General features: G+C 34.8%; 1 protein-coding gene and 1 long non-coding RNA gene across 2 annotated transcripts; one reads left to right on the forward strand and one right to left on the reverse strand.

Moving 5' to 3' along the window:
- Window positions 1-9,163: 9,163 nt before the first annotated feature.
- Window positions 9,164-16,356, reverse strand: LOC148694665 (uncharacterized). Its single transcript, XR_015965135.1, has 2 exons — window positions 15,916-16,356; window positions 9,164-11,212 (listed from the first exon to the last, which is right to left on the reverse strand). It is a non-coding gene; the product is annotated as an uncharacterized LOC148694665 (long non-coding RNA).
- Window positions 9,547-13,552, forward strand: LOC137717954 (sulfate transporter 1.3). The gene is made up of 13 exons (XM_068457471.2): window positions 9,547-9,885; window positions 9,977-10,025; window positions 10,129-10,336; window positions 10,446-10,620; window positions 10,719-10,784; window positions 10,871-10,984; window positions 11,073-11,189; window positions 11,283-11,409; window positions 11,731-12,017; window positions 12,104-12,294; window positions 12,631-12,716; window positions 12,817-12,893; window positions 13,005-13,552. Exons 1-13 carry the CDS (start codon window positions 9,547-9,549, stop codon window positions 13,146-13,148), a joined length of 1,980 nt encoding a protein of 659 aa, XP_068313572.2. The 3' UTR covers window positions 13,149-13,552.
- Window positions 16,357-20,345: the final 3,989 nt, after the last annotated feature.

Raw genomic sequence — 20,345 nt, forward strand, 5'->3', positions numbered from 1 at the left:
GTGAAGTCGATGCATGCTCAACCTATCACAATAATGCCAATTATCTGCCAACAAGATGATATTACGAAGGAAATAAGTTATAGCGGTTTTGGAGGGTAAGGAAATATTTTAAAACTCATTAGTGCTTTTCAAAATCCTTATCCAAACACAAGGTAGTGAAAACCTTGGCTCATAAGACTGGAATTCTCCTAGTTTTAAAACTCGTTAGTTTTGTTCAATTTAAAAAATAGGCGTAATTTTGCTGTAGTTTTTGAAATAGTGTGAGTAATTTTGGTTCAATGTCAAAAATAGTGTAGATTATGTTACTGTAGTTTCAAAAATAGTGTGAGTTATTGTGCTGTAATTCTAGGAATAATGTTTATTTTGTTCTCTTCGAGAAATAATGTAGATTATTTTGGTTCAGTTTTCAGAAATAGTGTGAGTTATTTTGTTGTAATTCCATAAATAATGTTATTTTGGTTCAGTTTTCATAGATAATGTGAGTTATTTTGTTGTAGTTCTAGTAATAGTGGGTTATTTTACTGTAGTTTCATAAATAATGTGGATTATTTTGCTGTAGTTCCATATATAGTGTGAGTTATTTTAGTTAACCTTTAGAAGTAGTGTTGGTTATTTTGCTGTAGTTCCAGAAATAGTGTGGGGTATTTTGGTTTAGTTTCAGAAAGAGTGTAGGTTATTATGCTATAGTTTCGGAAATAATGTGGATTATTTTGGTTCTGTTTCAAAAATAGTGTTGATTATTTTGCTATAGTTTCAGAAACAGTGTTGGTTATAAGGCAATACCCAAATTGAACAAAAATATATCCATTTACATATTAATTCTCTCAAGAGTATTAAAGGTATGCTTAGAAGTGACTCCGAACTTCCAAAATCAGTTATGGCATAAGCATTCGCCTCTCTTAGGTCATCTCCAAAGGAGATGTCAAATCCTAAGTGGAATGTTATGTAATCAAATTTGAAAATAGAAACAAGCTCTAACCGATATGTCAATTATATGTAGATTGACATATGAGTTTTCATATGTCAAATTTGATATATGAGAGAAGATGATGTCAAATAATTTTTAATTATTTTATTGTGTGGGCCCCATTAATTAGATCTTAAAAGGTTTATTTAATTGATTTCTTTTAAAATTGGTCCTACAAAAATCATTTATAACAAAATAAAAAAACATATCGATTGGAAAAAGATGAGATCTGACATTACCACGATAGCCATCAAATTAATATTTGACATTTATATTTTGACATCTACATTGGAGATGCTATTATGTGTTTTCCTAGAAATTCACTTCCAAAACATTTATCGTGAATTAGTGTTACAAATTTGGGGGTTAGACGAATATGCATATGGCGAAAAATGTTGGTGGAGGTTTGGAAATTATATGAAGGAATGGAATTGGTCATGAATAAAAAGTAAATAAAAATCTCTAATTAAATAAAAAAGCAAATAGCTTTCATTGGAGCTCTGGATTGACCCAACAATGGACACATAAATCGGACACTTGTCACTGTGCATTTCTATCCCACTTCCTTATCCCATTAATCCCTCCATATTTATAGAGCCAACCTGCATTCCATGGAGTTGAAATTCATGGTTTCGTGATTTTTCTACTGTTATCTGCTTCTTCTTTTTTTTTAATTGTTTTTTATTTTTCTGAATGCTTTTGCGGCCAAGCAACAATGCTTCCAATAGCAAACCCTAACCGTAATATCCCACTCAATTTGAACGGCAAGACACCAAAGATTGGAAGATTGAATTGAAGTCAGTGGACCCAACCTTTTCGTCTCGGTCGAGATTTTGGGCCAGAGTGGGTCTGAGGCAGCAGTGGCGGCAGTACTCAAATGTTCGTCGACAAGGCAACGATCTCTCCTCTTCTTCGCGAGGAGATCGTTGTTTTCATGTCATGAAGAAATGGGGGAGACACAGGTGGGGGTGACAGAGGATGAAGATAGATATTATCCGGACAAAGAATTGATGTCAGGGGCAAAATCGAAAATTCATTGTTTGGGCCATTTTAATTGAACTGATTTAATGTTGGGTTTTGTCTCAACTATTAAATAAAGTTATTACATGGTTTTTTTTGTTAACATTCAAATTTTTTATATCCTTTTTGTTAGTTTGTCTTTTTTAAAATAATGAATACGTAACTAAAATTACTGAGTAATCAATTTAAAAACAAAAGAATTGGATCCAAGATGAATACTAAACAAGCCCTAAGGTACTTGTTATTCTGGACAAGCTTTTGAAAGTTGGAAGCCTCACCCAGCAATTTATTTAACCTAGTATGTATTCATTACTTTTATCAAATTATTTTGATACAAATTACTCTTATCAAATTAATTAGCTGCAAAGTACAAAACCAATATGTAGTTTAGTACTTGTAGAGCAAAATAATTAAAAGATCGAAATGGTTTCTAACCTAATTTAGTCACATTTCCTCGTAACGATTTGTCTCCATCTTGATACGAAATGAAACTTGAGCTATGACTAAAAGACTCAATTAGAAACTTTAAAAGAATTCTAGCTCCTAAAATAATATTGTCTGGAATGGGATATTCTATAAATGCAAGGACTAAAATATTAGAAAACATTGTTCATTTTGTTAGAGTATTGTGGCCATTAATACAAACCAAAAGGTTACCTCTACTGTTGGCCAACGTTTCTCGAAAAAAAAAAAAGAAAAAAAAAGGGAAAACTACAGGAAAAATCCAAATGCTGTGCAGCATTCCTTTGCCACGTTGGTGGGTTTCTTTCCCACTCATAATCAATAGGAGGACCACTCTTCGTGTCCCTATCTATAATCCTCACATTAGAAAATTTCTTTTAAGTATCCGATGAGTCCTTATATATTAAGATACTTTGAGATGCTTGAAGTACTCTAAACAATAGACGACAGAGCTAGCCTAAGAAAAAAAAAATGTAAAATGTCACACATAGCTAGCCTAGGTTCTCAGTGTGAGAGTCAAACATTGAAATCTATGTACCCTAAACAAGACTCCACAGATAGCTTGCCTTTGCTCTTTTCCCACTATGAGACTCGATGCATAAACATATAGCAATAATTGAAATCGGACCTAGATTAAGTCTCAATATCGTTCTTTTCTTCTTTACATGCAATAGTGGAAGAGAGGATAATTGAAGCTAGATTAAGTGTTAATATCGTCATATTAACATAGTTTATATCCTCAATCTGCGTGGAAGTTAACCAGTCTAAAACTATCCATGCATATTTTCTAAAATTTTGTGAAAAGTACGTCTAATTGATAGATAATTCATTTGTGGAATATAATTACTGACCTGATATCTTGTTCTTCGATTTGGAAGAAGTACATATATACAAGTACTTCGCAATCAAACATTCTGAACGGACGAATTGGAAAGAATCATAGAAATATTGATAGAGGACAAATCGGTAAGAGCAAGCTGAAATATGCATACAAGTGGTGAAGTGATGCGTAAGTAGTGGACTTTACTCGCACAAAGTCATGCTACATGAAATTGAACCCTCTCTGGACCGAGTATTTGGCAGATTGATGCGTCTTCGTATAGTAAAGAACATTGACAAATAAGTTGGCCTAGTAAGTTAAGGAGACGTCTAATCTGGTTCTTTATCATTTTTAAAGTACTACTTTGAAATACAAAGCGAAGAGATAAAAGTTTGATTTCGAAATACAGTTTAAAAAAAATGCGTTTTTGTCTAATAAAAATGAAAATTCAGTTGCATTCATGATAATGTCAAGCGGCTGTGATAATTACGGCCTCGTTTGAATGTACTTTTAGAATGACTGAATGACTTTTAGAGAAAATATTTTTCAGTTCCAAAAGCACTTGAAGTGCTTTTTGTAAGAAGCATCAGTTATGTGCTTCTTCTAGAAAACACTTAAAGTGTGTCTCCATAATTTACTTGCATTTTAACTAAGGATTGGTTCAAAAAATAATTTAACCAAAAACGCTTTCAGTTATTTTAAAAACACATCCAAACAAATTCTAAGAGAAATTTGTTTATATTATCTTTTGATGAGATACATTCATAATCTGGAAATTCTAACTTATCCATATCTGACTAAGTAATTGTTATAGCCACCACTTTGTACTTAAATAGGTGTCTCTACCACATATTTCATATGCGACCCCTTTGTAGACGTTGAATTTTCTGAACTCTCCCATTTGAACTTTCATGAGGCATGGACCAAGGAGATAGTATATTAACCGCCTATTTGGAAAATATTAAATTGATGTTTTTTTTTGGTCAATTTAATTAGCGTAAATATGGTTTATATGTTAGTCTATTTAAAGGTTATACGCTTACTGTGTCTTCAATTCAATGAAATGGCACACAATCAATCTAACTAAATGCATAAATTATTACAATTTCATTATCTTATGATGTAAAAAGAGAAAATTGAAATTTCTTGGTCCATTTTAATAATTACTCCAACTTGAACCGCGTGAAATCTAATTAATCTTTTTTTTTGTTGGTGGTGGAATGAAAAAATATAGATGCAAATAGATTCAGGTCCGAAAACAAATGCTATTTTCAGATTTAGTCCAGTTGCTTGTAAAATGCCTATAAAAACTACAAAAGAAACATATTTAAAAAATAAACGAATACAACTAATTCTGAAAAAGTTAAATTACAAGCAAAAAAATCCATAATATGGAAAAATGAAAACAATTTATCTATAATAACAACAAAAAAAAAATGTGGTATAAGTTATAAGTAAGACATTTACAATCTAGGTATATTAAATAATAGCTCACACAATTGGTCTATTTTTACTAATAATTCACAAAATTGAATTTATATTCTTCATAAATTATTTTAGATGATTTCTTTATGTTTGTCTTTCATTTTCTCTAACCACGGTATTATTTTAGACGACTACTTTAGTCAAAATACTTCAAATTTCAATGCACTTTGGCAGATAATGAACCTCCGATAAAGTCCATAAAGATGTCGTCTAATAAGAAAACTCAAATTAATCAGAATTAACAACTGAAATCGTACCAAAAAGGGAAAGAAGGATGTTGCCATCTGAAAATGCTATAGGTACTAATGTAGTGTAATTAGATAAAAACAAAACAAATGTAATATCACGTCCTTATATGGATCGATATAGTACATTAGAAATCATACATGCAAGCTCTTCCAACGACAGTTGCTTCGCCACCAAATTTATAAGTAAAGACTATGAGTCACACCATTAACTTGACAACGATCATAAATAACACAATCTTCAGCATGTAGTATCACACTCTCATTGTAATCGATATAATTATACATGCAACTGCAAACTCTTCAAGCGATAGCTATTCCAAAACAAGATACATATATACATATATATATATATACATACATATACATACATACATACATACATTCATACACATATATATATATATATATATATATGGGAACCCCTTTTACTTGACAACGAACATGAGTTACACAACCTTCAGCGATCTATTCTAACACAAAATCAATTAATCTCAAATGTTAAATACAATTATTCTTCTTTCTAATATTGTGTGACTACAGTGATAAGATTACATATTTTGTAAGAATATTGAAAAAAAGTACATAACTTATTCAATCTCATTTATAGTTACCATCAACCTTTGAGACATAAGCGGCTGTTTCGTGCACTAGTTTAGTCGTTTAATCATGATTAACCCAAATCCAGACTGTTCATCGTCAACTACTGGCAAAATCCACGTTCAATATGCGACATCTCGAACCTGACCCAATACACGTCCCTGTTCATTTTCCGTGGGCCCCCACCCCCTCTCTTTAACAAGAGAAACAAATGCAGGGAATTGAATTTGAATAGAAAAAGCCAACGTCCAGAGATAGCCAAGCATGTTCCTTCTTTCTCCCGCTTGTTTGCACGTGGAGTCGTTGGGGAAGCGGGGCATTTCTGTAACAAGACCATATGTAAACGGCGTTACGGCGGTGTGAACAAAAACCAACCATACAATTTAAACAGTATATCAACTGCGTACACAAGACAACGTGTATTTTATTATTTTTAGAATACGAGTCATTGTCGATTTAGATTGTAGCCACATGTTTTAGTGCAAGTTTAAGTTATATTTAAATTTTTCTTCCACGAGCGAGGATGTATAGAATTATGGCAAAAATCGGTCGGGTATAAGATTCAAAATCCTTCAACATAATTTTTTTTATTTTTTATTTTTGAGATTACAATGACAAATTGGGAGCAAAATTAGGACATAGATTAGATGGGCGTCGAGGCGGTCTGAGTGGCCTTTTGGTGGCCTAGGCAGGCAACTGGATGGCCTAGGTGGTCTAGTAATTTCAATTTTTTTTTTTCAAATTTGAGAAAGGATGAATGCAAATCAGTTGTGTTCTGGTTTTTCTGAACTTCTTGAGCTTCTGGTCTGTGTTCTTGCAAAGAGGAAGAAGATAGAGAGAAAATTAGTTTATCTCTCTTCCTTCCACATCCACCTAATCACTCTCAAACTATTTAATTAAACTTTTTTTTTTTAATTTCTGTCCACTCAAGTTTGGACAGCTAGCATAAGTTGCTTGACTTTTCTAAAAAAAAAAAGGCTGGCAGTCAATAACATCGAGTGCTATTGATTTTTTTCTCATTAAGAAAACATAGATTGTCAAGCTGATGTTGCCCATCTTTATGCGTCTCAATATTCCATTTTTTTTTCATACCCACATATTTGATAATTTCATTTATCCTTAAATTCAAAATAAATTTATATGATCTTTAAAAGATATTTTACAAATTAATACATACTTGTGATTATTTGAACTTCTATTTCCAACATGTCGCCCAATTAGCGTTTTTTAGAAACTTATTTTTATTTACAAGTAAAAAAAAATATTACTGGAACGTAATATCAAGTGAAAAGTTGTAAACTCTTTTGCCAACCGTACATTATTTATATGTGACCTACAGTAACATTGAATCTTTGACAATTTACGTGATATCAAAAATTCAACAAAACCATCACATCACAAGAAAAAAAAGAAGAAAAATCCGAAAAGATGAATGACTAAATTTTTCTAAAATCTTTCTAAAATTTTAATAATAATGCTATCAAAGAATTAAGTGAATGTGAGTTGGGCGTCGATATTTTTGTGAATGTGATTTCTAAATTTTTCTATAAATTGTCGAAGATTCTCGCTGGCCTTCAGCCTGCCTGTTCAAGTTTGGTACTTTACTGACACGGGGTGATGGTTACTTAATTTTCTCAGCAACCAAACAGGTCTCTATTTTATTGGGTTTTTAGTTTCATATTTGGGGGACTCATTGGTTTTTTGGGATTCATTGAACCTAGACAAAAATTTAGCCCTTTTCATCTCTGCTTCTTCAAGGGTTGCCCCTCTTTTTAATTTTTTTTTATTTTATAAATTGGATATTTTCTTTTTCCCAGAAACATGACGACCATTGAGTGTGGGAAAGAGAAGGTGCAAACTCTTTTGCTGGGTCTTGCCTATTCGTGCATATTTAATTTGGTTTTTTTTATTCCTTTTTCCCCATTTTTTCTGCATTATTTTATTAATTTTTTGGTTCTTTTCGCCCTTTTGCAACAGGAGTTTGGCGCTTGAGTGGATTTTTATTATTTCCAGAAGGGAAGAACTTTTGGTTTTGGTGTAAATTCTTCCTCCCACTTTCAGTGGCTTGCATGAGAAGCATATGTAGGAGGTGAGGTAGTCTTTCTTTCATATATATCATCCATTGGTTGTGATTTTTATTCTTCACCGATTTGTTATGCATGCTTTTTCTTAGACCAATGGAGGTGGAACCATGTATCTGATTGGGAAATACTCACAAATAGAACTGGTTATATGTAAATTTGACGGTAATCCGTTTATAACCCTGGTTTAATGCCCTTTTGTTGACGTGTTAGTATCACTCGGGTTCATTTTTTGTTAAAAGTTTGTAACCAGTTCCATCCGCGTGTATTTCCCGTAAGATTTTGATTAAGGAGTGGGATTGTTTGATTGGGGTGATGTTATTATTAAAACCAAATAGTTTAAGGATAATTGCAGTTCAATCGAATCGGTCAAGTGGAATTTTAAGGAATTCTAAAGTGGCATAATTGATTCTTGAACTTTTCTGCAGAATTAGAAATAAAGTAGGGTTACAACTTTTAATCCCCTTTTTTTGTTTGGAACAAAAGCACATTTTCTCTTGTGACACTAGTTTTTAAAAGTTAAAAGCCTCTTCGATGCTTCTGCTTCTGTTGTTCGTTTCATATCAGCACCAATCGATCAACACTGTGAAGAAGAAGAATACAGCACAAAAAGCATTACCTATTTAGGCGTCTCTAACACTTCTTATCTCGCTTACATTGATCGACAAGTTTGCCTCTAGTTTCAATGAAGTAGACCCTTTTTTGCCCTCCCTCCATCCCTTCTTTCGGTCTTGTTCATTTGTTTTAGGTCAGTCAATGACTCAAATCAAATCCATTGTGGTCAGAAAATTCTCAAATAGTAGTTGAAAAGTAAGTTAGAGAACTAGGGTTTGCTTCAAATGGACCATATAGAATTTGATTCCATTTTTTCTTCTTTTCACTGAAGTCACCGGTTAAAACTTGAAGACATCTACTTCAGGACTTGCATTTGCTGTTTGTGAGGGACTTAGGGTTGAAAAATAAGGCCTAAATTAAATAACTAAAGTGGGTTTATGCTTCTGGTTTTTCTAGTTGCTGCCCATCTGTGCTCAAGTCAAACATCATTTGTACTACGGTCTAGTGACATTCCTCTTCACTTGTAAGTGAGAGGTCTTAGGTTCGATTCTCGCCAAAGGCAAATTTGAACCACATTATTGCTAGCTCATGATGAGGCTAAGCCCACCCCCTCCCCTTAGTGTAGATAATATCGTTTGTTAAAGAAAAAAAAAAAATCAAACATCATTTTCTAGTACATTTTATACTTCTACGCTGTACAATTATGGAAGGGATGATGATCTGTTTGCTTACATCAATCTCCAGCAATTTAATAATCAATTTGTGGCGGGTTGGGTTGATTTTTTTGTTAAACTTTGTTTACTTATTACTAATTATGTATTTGATGTGTAAGTGATCCGCATTCACTCCTTAATTCTTTTTTTGGGCAGCTTGAAAAGTCTGCCCACAATTACTTTTTAAGTGCTTATATAAGGAAGAGAATTTCAGCTTCCTTCAGCAGTCTCGTAAGCCCTGTCTACATTAAAAAACAACTGTCTGCGAACAGCCTTCTCCGGCATCCTTCTATCATTAGGTTAGATTCAGTCTCTTCTGTAACTATCACTTTTGCCTAAAAAGTTACATCTCTTGTGACTTCTTTTGAGTCTTCGATTCTTTAAGATATTTGCATGAACTGACATCAAAACAATATTCCATTGGACTAGTTGGCAAAAAAACACTTCTGCATGCCACTAGAAACTGATTCTACTTGTATATTGCAGCCCTTTGCACCCTTTCGCTATCACGTTGTTCGTAATATAAGCGTCACTACTCTGTTCTGCCCGTTCATCATTTCTTTTTCTGTTTCTTGCATTACAGGTGAACTGATTATCCATGGCTTCAGTTCATTCAAATGAGGACCTCGAAGCCAAAGACATGGACTCCCGAAGCTTGTCATCTTCGCGCAATCATTCACAGGGCGCGCCATACATTCACAAAGTCGGAGTTCCCCCAAAGCAAAACTTTTTCAAGGAATTCTCAAACACTTTGAAAGAAACATTCTTTTCAGATGATCCTCTACGGCCCTTCAAGCATCAACCTAAGTCGCGAAAGTTCATCCTCGGCGTGCAGGCCATTTTCCCCGTATTTGAATGGGGGAGAGACTATAATCTATTGAAGTTTCGGGGGGATCTAATTGCCGGACTGACTATTGCTAGTCTTTGCATTCCTCAGGTAAATTGGCAACTTAATCTTTTGCAACTTAGCTAATTTATGTCATTGTCCGGTTCCATAGATCTGATGATTTTCTCAACTGGAAAATCAGGACATTGGATATGCAAAACTTGCAAACTTGGCTCCCCAGTATGGATTGTGTAAGTATTTCTATGCTACTCAAGAACACACCTTCCTTTATTGTACCTGCTTTCCTTGGATGTTGTTGTGAGACTTCTCTTTTGCTTTTCAAAACCTTTACAGATTCGAGCTTTGTTCCACCATTGATCTATGCGATCATGGGCAGCTCAAGAGATATAGCCATCGGACCTGTGGCTGTGGTGTCGCTCCTGCTGGGTACACTTCTTCAGGATGAGATTGACCATGTTAAAAACCCAGATGATTACCGGCGCCTGGCCTTCACAGCTACCTTCTTTGCAGGCATCACCCAAGCCACCCTTGGGATTTTGAGGTACTTTAGCTTGATTACGTCTTACATTTTTTTACCTTAAACTCTCATTCTATCTGTCTCTAAAGGCCTCTCAGTCGTAATACTATACTTGTTCTATTTTTGTTACCAGGCTGGGATTCTTGATTGATTTCCTATCTCATGCTGCCATTGTTGGCTTTATGGGTGGAGCTGCCATCACAATTGCTCTCCAACAGCTTAAAGGTTTTCTTGGAATAAACAATTTCACCAAGAAGTCTGACATTGTCTCTGTAATGCAATCAGTATTTCGCTCAGCTCATCATGGGGTAGGCTCCATTTAGGGTTAAAATCGGAAACATCAAAATTTTTTCTTTCACTGACTGCAACATCAAGTTACTGATCCCTGTATTACAAAATTTTGCAGTGGAACTGGCAGACAATAGTCATCGGAGTATCATTCTTATCGTTTCTCTTGCTTGCCAAATATATTGTAAGAATCCCCAAACTTTACTTCAATTCGCCTAATACAATCTGCCTGTTAGTTCTTGTCTGATTTTCACATGTTCTGGGGAGCAGGGAAAGAAGAAGAAGAATCTCTTCTGGGTTCCAGCAATCGCCCCACTGATATCTGTTATCCTGTCCACTTTTTTCGTGTACATAACTCATGCAGAAAAGGATGGGGTTGCAATTGTAAGACCCCTGTATTATAAATGGTACTTCAGAAGAATGTTGATTTCAGTTACAAGAAAGAGTACTTACGGTTTCTCTATGCATGTAGGTGAGACATATTGAAAAAGGAATCAATCCTCCATCTGTAGATGAAATATTTTTCACTGGTCACTATCTTGCAAAGGGTTTCAAGATTGGCGTTGTAGCTGGAATGGTAGCATTGACGGTGAGCATCTCCGAGCCGATTTCCTGCCAAGAAAAAAATTTGATATCATTTCTTGTATCTTAAACCCTGTTTCTTATTCGTGTGAATTATCAGGAAGCTATAGCAATTGGAAGAACTTTTGCTTCCATGAAGGACTACCAGATAGACGGAAACAAAGAAATGGTGGCTCTAGGAACCATGAATATTGTCGGCTCAATGACTTCCTGCTATGTTGCGACAGGTGAGAAAGATACCAAGTAAATTATGAATTACAACACACTAATAGTTACGAATGTTTATTTGTGCATGATAAGGGCCGAGTGTTCTAGGCTTCTAGCAGGCATGGACCATGTTTTCACCGCAAAAGTTTGACAAGTAAAACCGTTGAAGATGGATTGTAGATAAAGTGCATAGAAATTTGTCAAAATAATACAAATCTAGCGAATGTAGTTTGTTGATACTCTAAGGTTAAGCAATGAGCATGCTTAAAAACCTTGAACCTTGCATCTAGAGGACACGTGACTAAGGACATGGAACTGATTGAATGCTCTTATACTTGCAGGTTCCTTCTCTCGCTCGGCAGTGAATTACTTTGCCGGATGCCAAACTGCAGTCTCTAATATTGTGATGTCCATCGTTGTTTTCCTAACCTTGCAATTCATCACACCTCTTTTTAAGTACACCCCGAATGCCATTCTTGCTGCCATCATTATATCTGCTGTGATCAACCTAATCGACTTCCAAGCAGCAATCCTTATATGGAAGATTGACAAATTTGACTTTGTTGCTTGCTTGGGAGCCTTCTTTGGTGTTATCTTTGTATCTGTTGAGATCGGCCTCTTAATCGCGGTAAATAAATCTATTGTTAACTGCCTTGTATTCGAAAACTATAATATAGAGATCAGCTATCTAAGTTAACAATTGTTTCTGTCCAGGTCTCAATATCCTTTGCTAAAATCCTCTTACAAGTTACCAGACCGCGGACTGCCATACTCGGGAAGATTCCTGGGACAAATGTATACAGAAACATCCAACAATATCCAGAAGCAACTAAGGTTCCAGGGGTTATGATTGTGAGAGTTGACTCTGCAATTTACTTCTCCAACTCCAATTACATTAAGGAGAGGTACATATGCTCTCTAGTTTATGCTTGGTTCGCTTAGATTTTCGTGGTAATTCTTAAAGATGCAATAAAAAAAGGGGTGACTGAGGACTGAAAAATCTATAAACAGAAAACTTCCGCTTGCCTTACATTGCCAAACTAAGCTGTTTCTTTCGACTTATTAAAGGTTTCGTTACTTGAAATGTGCAGCATAGGGTATATAAGTCATATGTTAGTTCTAGTACTCTATATGGCCTCATCATGAAAGGAACCTAGAAATGGGCTGACATTGATGTTTTACAATCTGCTTAGGCATACTATTTGTATCTTTCTCGGTACTCAAGTTCAACTTCCTTGCAGGATATTGAGATGGTTGGTGGATGAAGAAGAACAGTTGAAAGAAGCCTACCTACCAAGCATTCAGTTTTTGATCGTTGAAATGTCACGTAAGCAGTTTTCTGATCTTTTGAACCAAATGCCGATAGGCTGATTCATTACTCTCGGTTATCTAAATTCATTTCTCATGGTGTCTTGTGTTTGTTGCAGCTGTGACTGACATCGACACCAGTGGAATTCATGCCTTGGAAGAGTTGCACAGGAGTCTCCAAAAGAGAGACATTCAGGTAAATTACACACACGCGAAATCATCCTACGTCATTCTCTACTTCAGTTAACAAAATAAACTGACATTGTATGTGACATGAACTTGTCTTACCTCCAACCTTAATGTGCAGCTTGTTCTCGCAAACCCCGGACCGCTGGTGATTGATAAGATTCACGCATCCCACGTTTCAACTTTGATCGGCGAAGACAGAATCTTCCTCACAGTGGCTGAGGCCGTTTCATCCTGTTCCCCGAAATTGGTTGAAGAACCTTAAGTGTAAATGGAGTGTTTATTGTTTGAGAGAGAAACGGGTGCACAAAGAAAGTATTGAAATGGAGAGAGAGAGGCTTAACAGGTTATTCAGTTGAAAAGCGTATGGTGGGGAAGTGAATGTGAAAGTGGTGAAAGATGAAGTGCCTGGGTCCAATGCAAGTAAAAAGTTAAAAGATACGTAAAAACAGGTGCAAATGGTAAAAAGGTATTAAAATTACAGGAAAAAAGTTTATAGAAGGATAATCTAAATTCTCTCTCTCTCTCTCTCTCTCTCTCTCTCACAGATTGTAAACTCGGCCATCTTGCTCTCTGTAGTTTTGGATTACAAATTACTTGCCTTGTATTCCTGTTACGATTTGAAGAGTTTTAATTCTTTCCAGTTGATAAATGCATTTTGTTCTCTTACTATCTGGTGCCTCTACGCCTGGTTTTCGTTCTAGATATAGATTTGTATGCTTTTGGATCTATATGTTTGGGTTTCCACTTACCTATCAAGAAGTCGAACCCAAAATGTACCGTGTGGACCAATGGATCATGGTGTAGTTGTTTAGGTGGGCTTCTAATTGGAAAATTCTCTCTCTTGTTTTAGTTTTACAGGAAGGAGTCGAAAAAACTAAACCTTTTAAGGAGCTTTTCTAACCAAGCTAGAGGAAGGCGCACCCTATATGAAATAGAGCAGTATAAATATCATAATATAGTTTTGCAAAATAGATGAACACAGTGTTTTCGATAAATCATGAAATATTCACAATAATGATTAAAGGGATAAACGATCTCTAATTTTAGTGACTTTTGTAAAGATAGTCTATGAATGAGGACATAAAAAAAAGGAATAGGCCCAAATTAATGGTTGTGCCGTATTAAGTTACTAATTGGTTATATACAAATACAAAATGGTGTATGAAGTATTAAAGTTTTCTACGGTAAGCATTGTAGAACTATAGTATATGGCGTTGAAAATTAATGAAAAATATCACAAAGTATGAAACTTGGCCTACACTAGTTATTGTTACGAAAGCGTAAAACCTTACATATTATTTATGGATGTGTATCGAACCCTAGGTAACAGAGTGATTGCTGCTGGAGTCATAAACATAGGAACTTCTTTTGAGGAATCAAAATATACGATTACAAAATGGTGTTATTAAATTAAAGGAAATTAATCGGGTTCATCTTTGTAATTCGTTTGGAAGTGCTAAAAGCACTTTTAAGAAAGCATTATCCAAACGAGTCATGCATCCAATTGTAATTAGTGTAAGATTCTTATCTAAATAGGGATTTATATCATCTTATATATCGTAATATTTCACACACATCAATACAAGGAGTCATATCTAATATTCCATTGTTTGATTGTGTCCAACTAGCATGAGAATATTACACTATATGAAACGATATCTAATCTCAACAATGATGAAAAGAGAGGTGACGATTAAAAATCTTAAATCTAGTGTCACCAGAAAAAAAATAAAGCTTTTTCTATTTGCATCCATAATGTTGAATACATCGTACATTAAAATTTAATAGTAAATGACTTATATATCCTAACATGCAATGACAATTTCGACCTCATAAGGTTTAAAAAAAAATCTAAATATACCCCAAATAACCTTTTTGGCGTGTATATCTCAAGATTATTTATCTTTTTCAAAACTACTCTCACCCTCCATTATAGAACAAACCCTAAATAATGAAACTACAAACACGTTGATTGAAAAAAAAAAATTATTTTTGATGAATGGAACATGAAGTCGATGTTTTGGAAGCTTCACATGATGTAAGACTTCATATTTTTCATTGTATTAATGATTTCAATGACATCGGCATGCCTATAGCTGCGTTATGAATGATATTCCTTGAAAAAGTATTGTTGGTGATGAGAATCACACACCTAATAAACCCTGGTCATATTTGATCACAAAAATCTCAAGAGGTGAATGTGGGGTGTAAAAAAAAAAAAAAATATATATATATATATATATTGCTTTTTTGCCAAAATGATCTTTGAAATTTGCATAACTCTTCATTTTAGTCCCTAATATTTGAAATCAATAGAAGTGGTCCCTGAGATTGTCCACTATCAATCATTTTCGTTCTTTTACAAAAAAAACATGTTAAATAAGGATCAAAATGACAAAAATACCCTCAATTTAACAAACAATATACCAAAATTATTTGACAAAAAATGGAGGATATTTTTTTCATTTATTCTTATTTAATGGAGATTTTTCATGGAATGACTAAAATGATTGTTGATGAACAATCTCAGGAATCACTTCTGTTGATTTCAAGTCTTAGGGATCAAAGTAAGGAGTTATGCAAATCTCAGATACCATTTTCTCTAAAAAGTCTATATAATTTGTATTTGCCCGTAATATGTGAAAAGTATGGAGCATATGTAGAAAATTTGGGCTGTATGTTGAGAGCGTGGAGTGTGAAAGTATCATGAGAAAGTATATGGGTGTCTTAAAATAATTTTAATAGAAAAGTAAATGTGGAGTGGATTAAGTATGTGCGTTTATTTACAGTGTTAATAAAACAAGCCAAAAAGAATGTCTTGGAAAGCTTGAAAAAAAAAAAAAAATCTAATTTCTGATTATTCTGTGCTTAATTGCTTCATCCTTTTACTGAATCCTAAAGTCCCTCTGTGTATTGTACATAATCTAGTTGAAGTGGGTTGATCTCACCCTACATATCAAATTCACACTAAATTTGAAGTCTATAAAATGATTGCAAATTTATTAAACTAAACAAATTAATTGGCATACCTGCAGAGCCTTTTTTGGTCCAAAATCTGCTTGCAGGGCAAGGATAAAGTCTTCTTCTCATGTCTGTAGAAAGCTGGCTAACTAGTTACCAGTTCTCTCATCCCAATTAACCAAATCGCAGGAATAAGTTTTCTGATGAGAGAAAACAAGAAGATATGGAATAAGAGAGAGAGTACTAGTGTGGTCTTATTATATATGATTGGAGAGAGAGAGAGAGAGAGAGAGAGAGAGAGAGAGAGAGAGGAATGAGAGAGGAAGAATAGGTCCAGTTTTAAGTGGTGGGATAAGAGTAAGCTGGTAATTAAGCGGAGAGTGGGATCCTCATCAGAAACCCAGCACCAAAAAGTAGTGATAATTCTAATAAAGTATGCACAACTAAAAAAAAAGTTGGTCATTTTACATAAGGGATAAGATTTGGGTTTTATAAGAATCTGGATCCTTAGGATCTCTATGCTCACATGGAAATTTCTCACATCCCTCTCAAGTTCCTAACTGTGCCATTGACTCCATTAACCAAGCCTTATTTAAGATATAATTAGGTTACTCGGAGAGACGAGGTTTTAACGTAAGATCTCTAATATAGGGGTAGGTGGTCTTGATCACATGAGCTATAAATGTCTTGCATATATAGCATTGAAATTAAACAAGTGATATGCTACATTGTCAGTATCATACACCATTTGATATGCAGAATGATGGCACATGCAGGTTGGCAGGAAGGGAAAGCAACTACTTTCTAGAGATGTTTAGGCAGAAGGAAACAAGAGGATTTGGTTTTACTTCGTTGGTATGTGATGAACGTAGATGCAAAGGAAGCTACATGCATTAAGGGTATGCATACTCAGGTTATGACAAAAGTCTTGGGATATAAAGTGAAAGGGGCCTGGGATATAAAGTGATAGGGTCCTGGCAGCACAGGATACTAATCTTTTTTCTCTCTTTCTTTACAAGATACGATTCTAATAATATAGGCACAAATAAACCTTGCGTATAAGGAGAGATTTTTCAACAGGATTGGAACACGGGATGGTACATTACGTGTCATTATGCAAATGATGAGATATGTGTATTAAAAAGTTAGGGTAAATTACATTTGCATACCTCATGTTTGGGGCCTATTTCAATTCCTTACAACATCTTCAAAACATTTCACTTTCATACCTTAAGTACTATTTTATTTCAAAATAATATATCCATTACATTTTCCATCCATTGATCCATTAAGTGCTGACATGGCTGCCACATATATACCACGTGGCTACCAAATGTGTGCCACATGGCAATTCTTTTTTAAGAAGAAGAAGAAGAAGCAGCCCAAACCCAGTCGAAGAAGAAGAAGAAGCCGCCGGCGCGCGACCTAGTTGCATTTCCCCCAAACCCAGTCGAAGAAGAAGAAGAAGCCGCCGGCGTGCGACCTAGCTGCCTCCCCCCCCCCCCCCCCCCCCCCGCCCCCCCCCCCCGGCCGTGCGACCGCGAACCAGCCGCCTCCGCTCTGTTAGAGTTGAAATTGAAATCCATTTCTCACTCTCCTCTCTCTATCTCACTCCCCCTTCTTTGTCTTTGGTGGTTTTGGGTGGTGTTCAGATAGAGATGAAAGGTGGGGGTTTCTTGGGTGGACGAAATAGGACCTAGGTTTTGACTCAAATGACAAGGACTAGTTGGTGGTTAGGGTGGGAGAATGGGAGCTGCAGTTGCACTCTTCTTCTTCTTCTAGGTTGCGGGTTTTTGGGTGTGGAGGGACGAACTCGGTTTGGGCATTTTTTTTTTTTTCCTTCTCCTCCTCCTACTTTTTCTTCTTGTTGTTGCAGGTTTAGGGATGTGGGGGGTGGTTGCGGGGAGATGGGATGGTCTCAATATATATATATATATATATTTTTTTTTGTGTTGAGAAAAATCTTTAAAATTTTATTTTTTATTTTTTTGCCACGTGGCATATATGTGGCAGCTACGTCAGCACTTAACGGATCAATGGATGGAAAATGTAACGGAGGTATTATTTTGAAATAAAATAGTACTTAAGGTATGAAAGTGAAATATTTTGAAGATGTTGTAAGGAATTGAAATAGGCCTCAAACCTGAGGTATGAAAATGTAATTTACGCAAAAAGTTAATAACTTAAAAAGTAAAATTTCCCACCACTTGTATAAAAACACGTAATGTATCTTCCGTCCGTCACAATGAAAAAATTTCTCCCATATATGGAGCTTATGGACTCATTATTCATTGCAATGCTCAATCATATTGCTGCTTAACAGTTGTTGGATTTGTGGATAAATTAAGGTGCCAATTCCACTACGCACTCTAACATACGCATAGCCATTTCTAAGTTTCGGAAGTCGTGTGCAAAATTTATAAAATGGCCCCTCCTTAATTAAGATGGTTTTTTCCAAAAATGTAGGACAATGTATTGATCCTAGAAAGTAATAACTTAAATAAAAACAACTTTAGGATCACTTATTGTAAGTTTACAAATGTTATTAAATATCAAGTAAAAGGAACTACAAACATAACCTTCACTAAATAATCAAAAGCTTCAATCTTAAACAACCAAACAAGAAAAAAGCTTCAAAAGCTCTAACTTTAAATTTTCACTTGAATATATAAATTATTATTTACTAAAATTGAAAAAAAAATCGATTTTTAGGTTTTGTTATTAGCACTCTAAATATCTCATTGTGTACTTTAAATTTTTATAGTTATAAAGAAAAAAGTTTACCCTTATGAGGATCGAAGAGCGTAGTGTGAAATGCTAAGGAAGAAAGAAATTTTGTATCACTTCTTCTTTTATAGGGATTGAAATTTGGTTGCTATGTCAAAAGAGAAAGATAGCTATACTGATTTGGTATCAATTTGTATTTTCTTATATCATTAAGGAAAAGCAATTTTGATTCAAATTCTATAATCATTCATTAATTAATAGTTAACGGTTCTAGTTTGTTTTGCTTTTGTGACTAAAAAAATCCAAATTTTATTTTTTAATAAAATCAATTGAAAAAGGATAAGGTAGACATGTACGCCTCTCTTTAAATATTTATATGTAATAATACTATATGTTAAAAAAAATTACTTTTATTAGCACTATAAATAGCTTTCACAGGTAACAAGGATCATTACGTGCATTTGAGCTCACTTGACAAGTGCATGCTTTTAAACAACTGAAAAGGCTTTTAGATAAAATATTTTTGAAATCAATTCTTAGTAAAAATGCAAGTCATAATCGATTTATCTTTTCTTAGACAAGTCACAACGAATCTATCTTTTCTTAGACATGTCATAATCGATTGTTGAATGTTTTTGCAAAAATTTCTCGGCTAAGATATTTGTCTTAGTTCGGCAAGCAAATGCCACCAATTCATAGGATTTTCTTATGTCTCGAGTTAACTTAGGTAAGATGAGAAATGCTTGGGAAAATACTCACCCGAATAACTGTCAGCTATTAATGTAAATGAATCACACTTGGACACTTGGACCCATACACTTCAAGGTGCAACATGTGGTTATTGTCGCAACACTTAACATATAGTGCACTTGATCGTAATGAAGATTTGAAAATTGTTGCAGGCTTATTTCTTCTTGCATGAACAGCGTCAGGATGCTGCAGCAGGACATTGAGACCGTTCCTTTAATGCTATCCGATGGTGGCATTCAAACAATGAAGAGAGAACAAAAGGGCAAGCGTGCAATGTATGCAACACATTGAGATGGTTCCTTGCCATTTGGTAGTGAGTTCGAATCACTATCACCTTCGGTGCCTCTAATCTTGGGATTTAACCATTAAGCTAGGTAGAGCCTTACCATTCTTCAGGACCGACAGAGCTATTTTTACATCCTCATTTGCCTTTGTAGGGTGGCCTTCCTTTTTTTTAAATTACCCTGATGCGGGTCTCTTTGTAACAAACTATTACCGACTTTTGTAATGTCGATCAGATATTGACGCAGAAAGGGGAATTTGAAACCTCGTTCTCCTAAGATAGTCCTATTGGAACTTGACTCTCTGTATGGGTTGTCCTCTAGTTGGTCCCTTTGTTCAGATGAGGATCCTTTCCGAATCCTCACATACCATTCGTTCATCGTATATCGTACAATTAGTTTTCGTTAGGTACTGTTTATGTTTAATTTTAGTTCAGATGAGGATCCTCTCCGGATCCTCACATACCATTCGTTCATTGTATATCGTACAATCAGCTTCTGTTAGGTACTGTTTATGTTTAATTTTAAGTAAAAATTTTAGAATAATTTTTGATCGCACGATACATTAAATTAAAGAAACCCTTTTGTTCCACCGTCGGTGGGTATAAGCTACGTAAATCACATATGCTAATTGTGTTAAAAGTATAAAATTAAGAAAACCCATGGGCTCATCTGGACTCTTTTTAGTAGGCCAACTTAATCCAATTGTAGAGCTCACTCGAATCAAGTAAGCAAGTAAA

This window comes from Pyrus communis, chromosome 8 (genome assembly GCF_041283825.1).
Source record: "Pyrus communis isolate YQ-2024b chromosome 8, ASM4128382v1, whole genome shotgun sequence".
Classification (NCBI taxonomy): Eukaryota; Viridiplantae; Streptophyta; class Magnoliopsida; order Rosales; family Rosaceae; genus Pyrus; species Pyrus communis.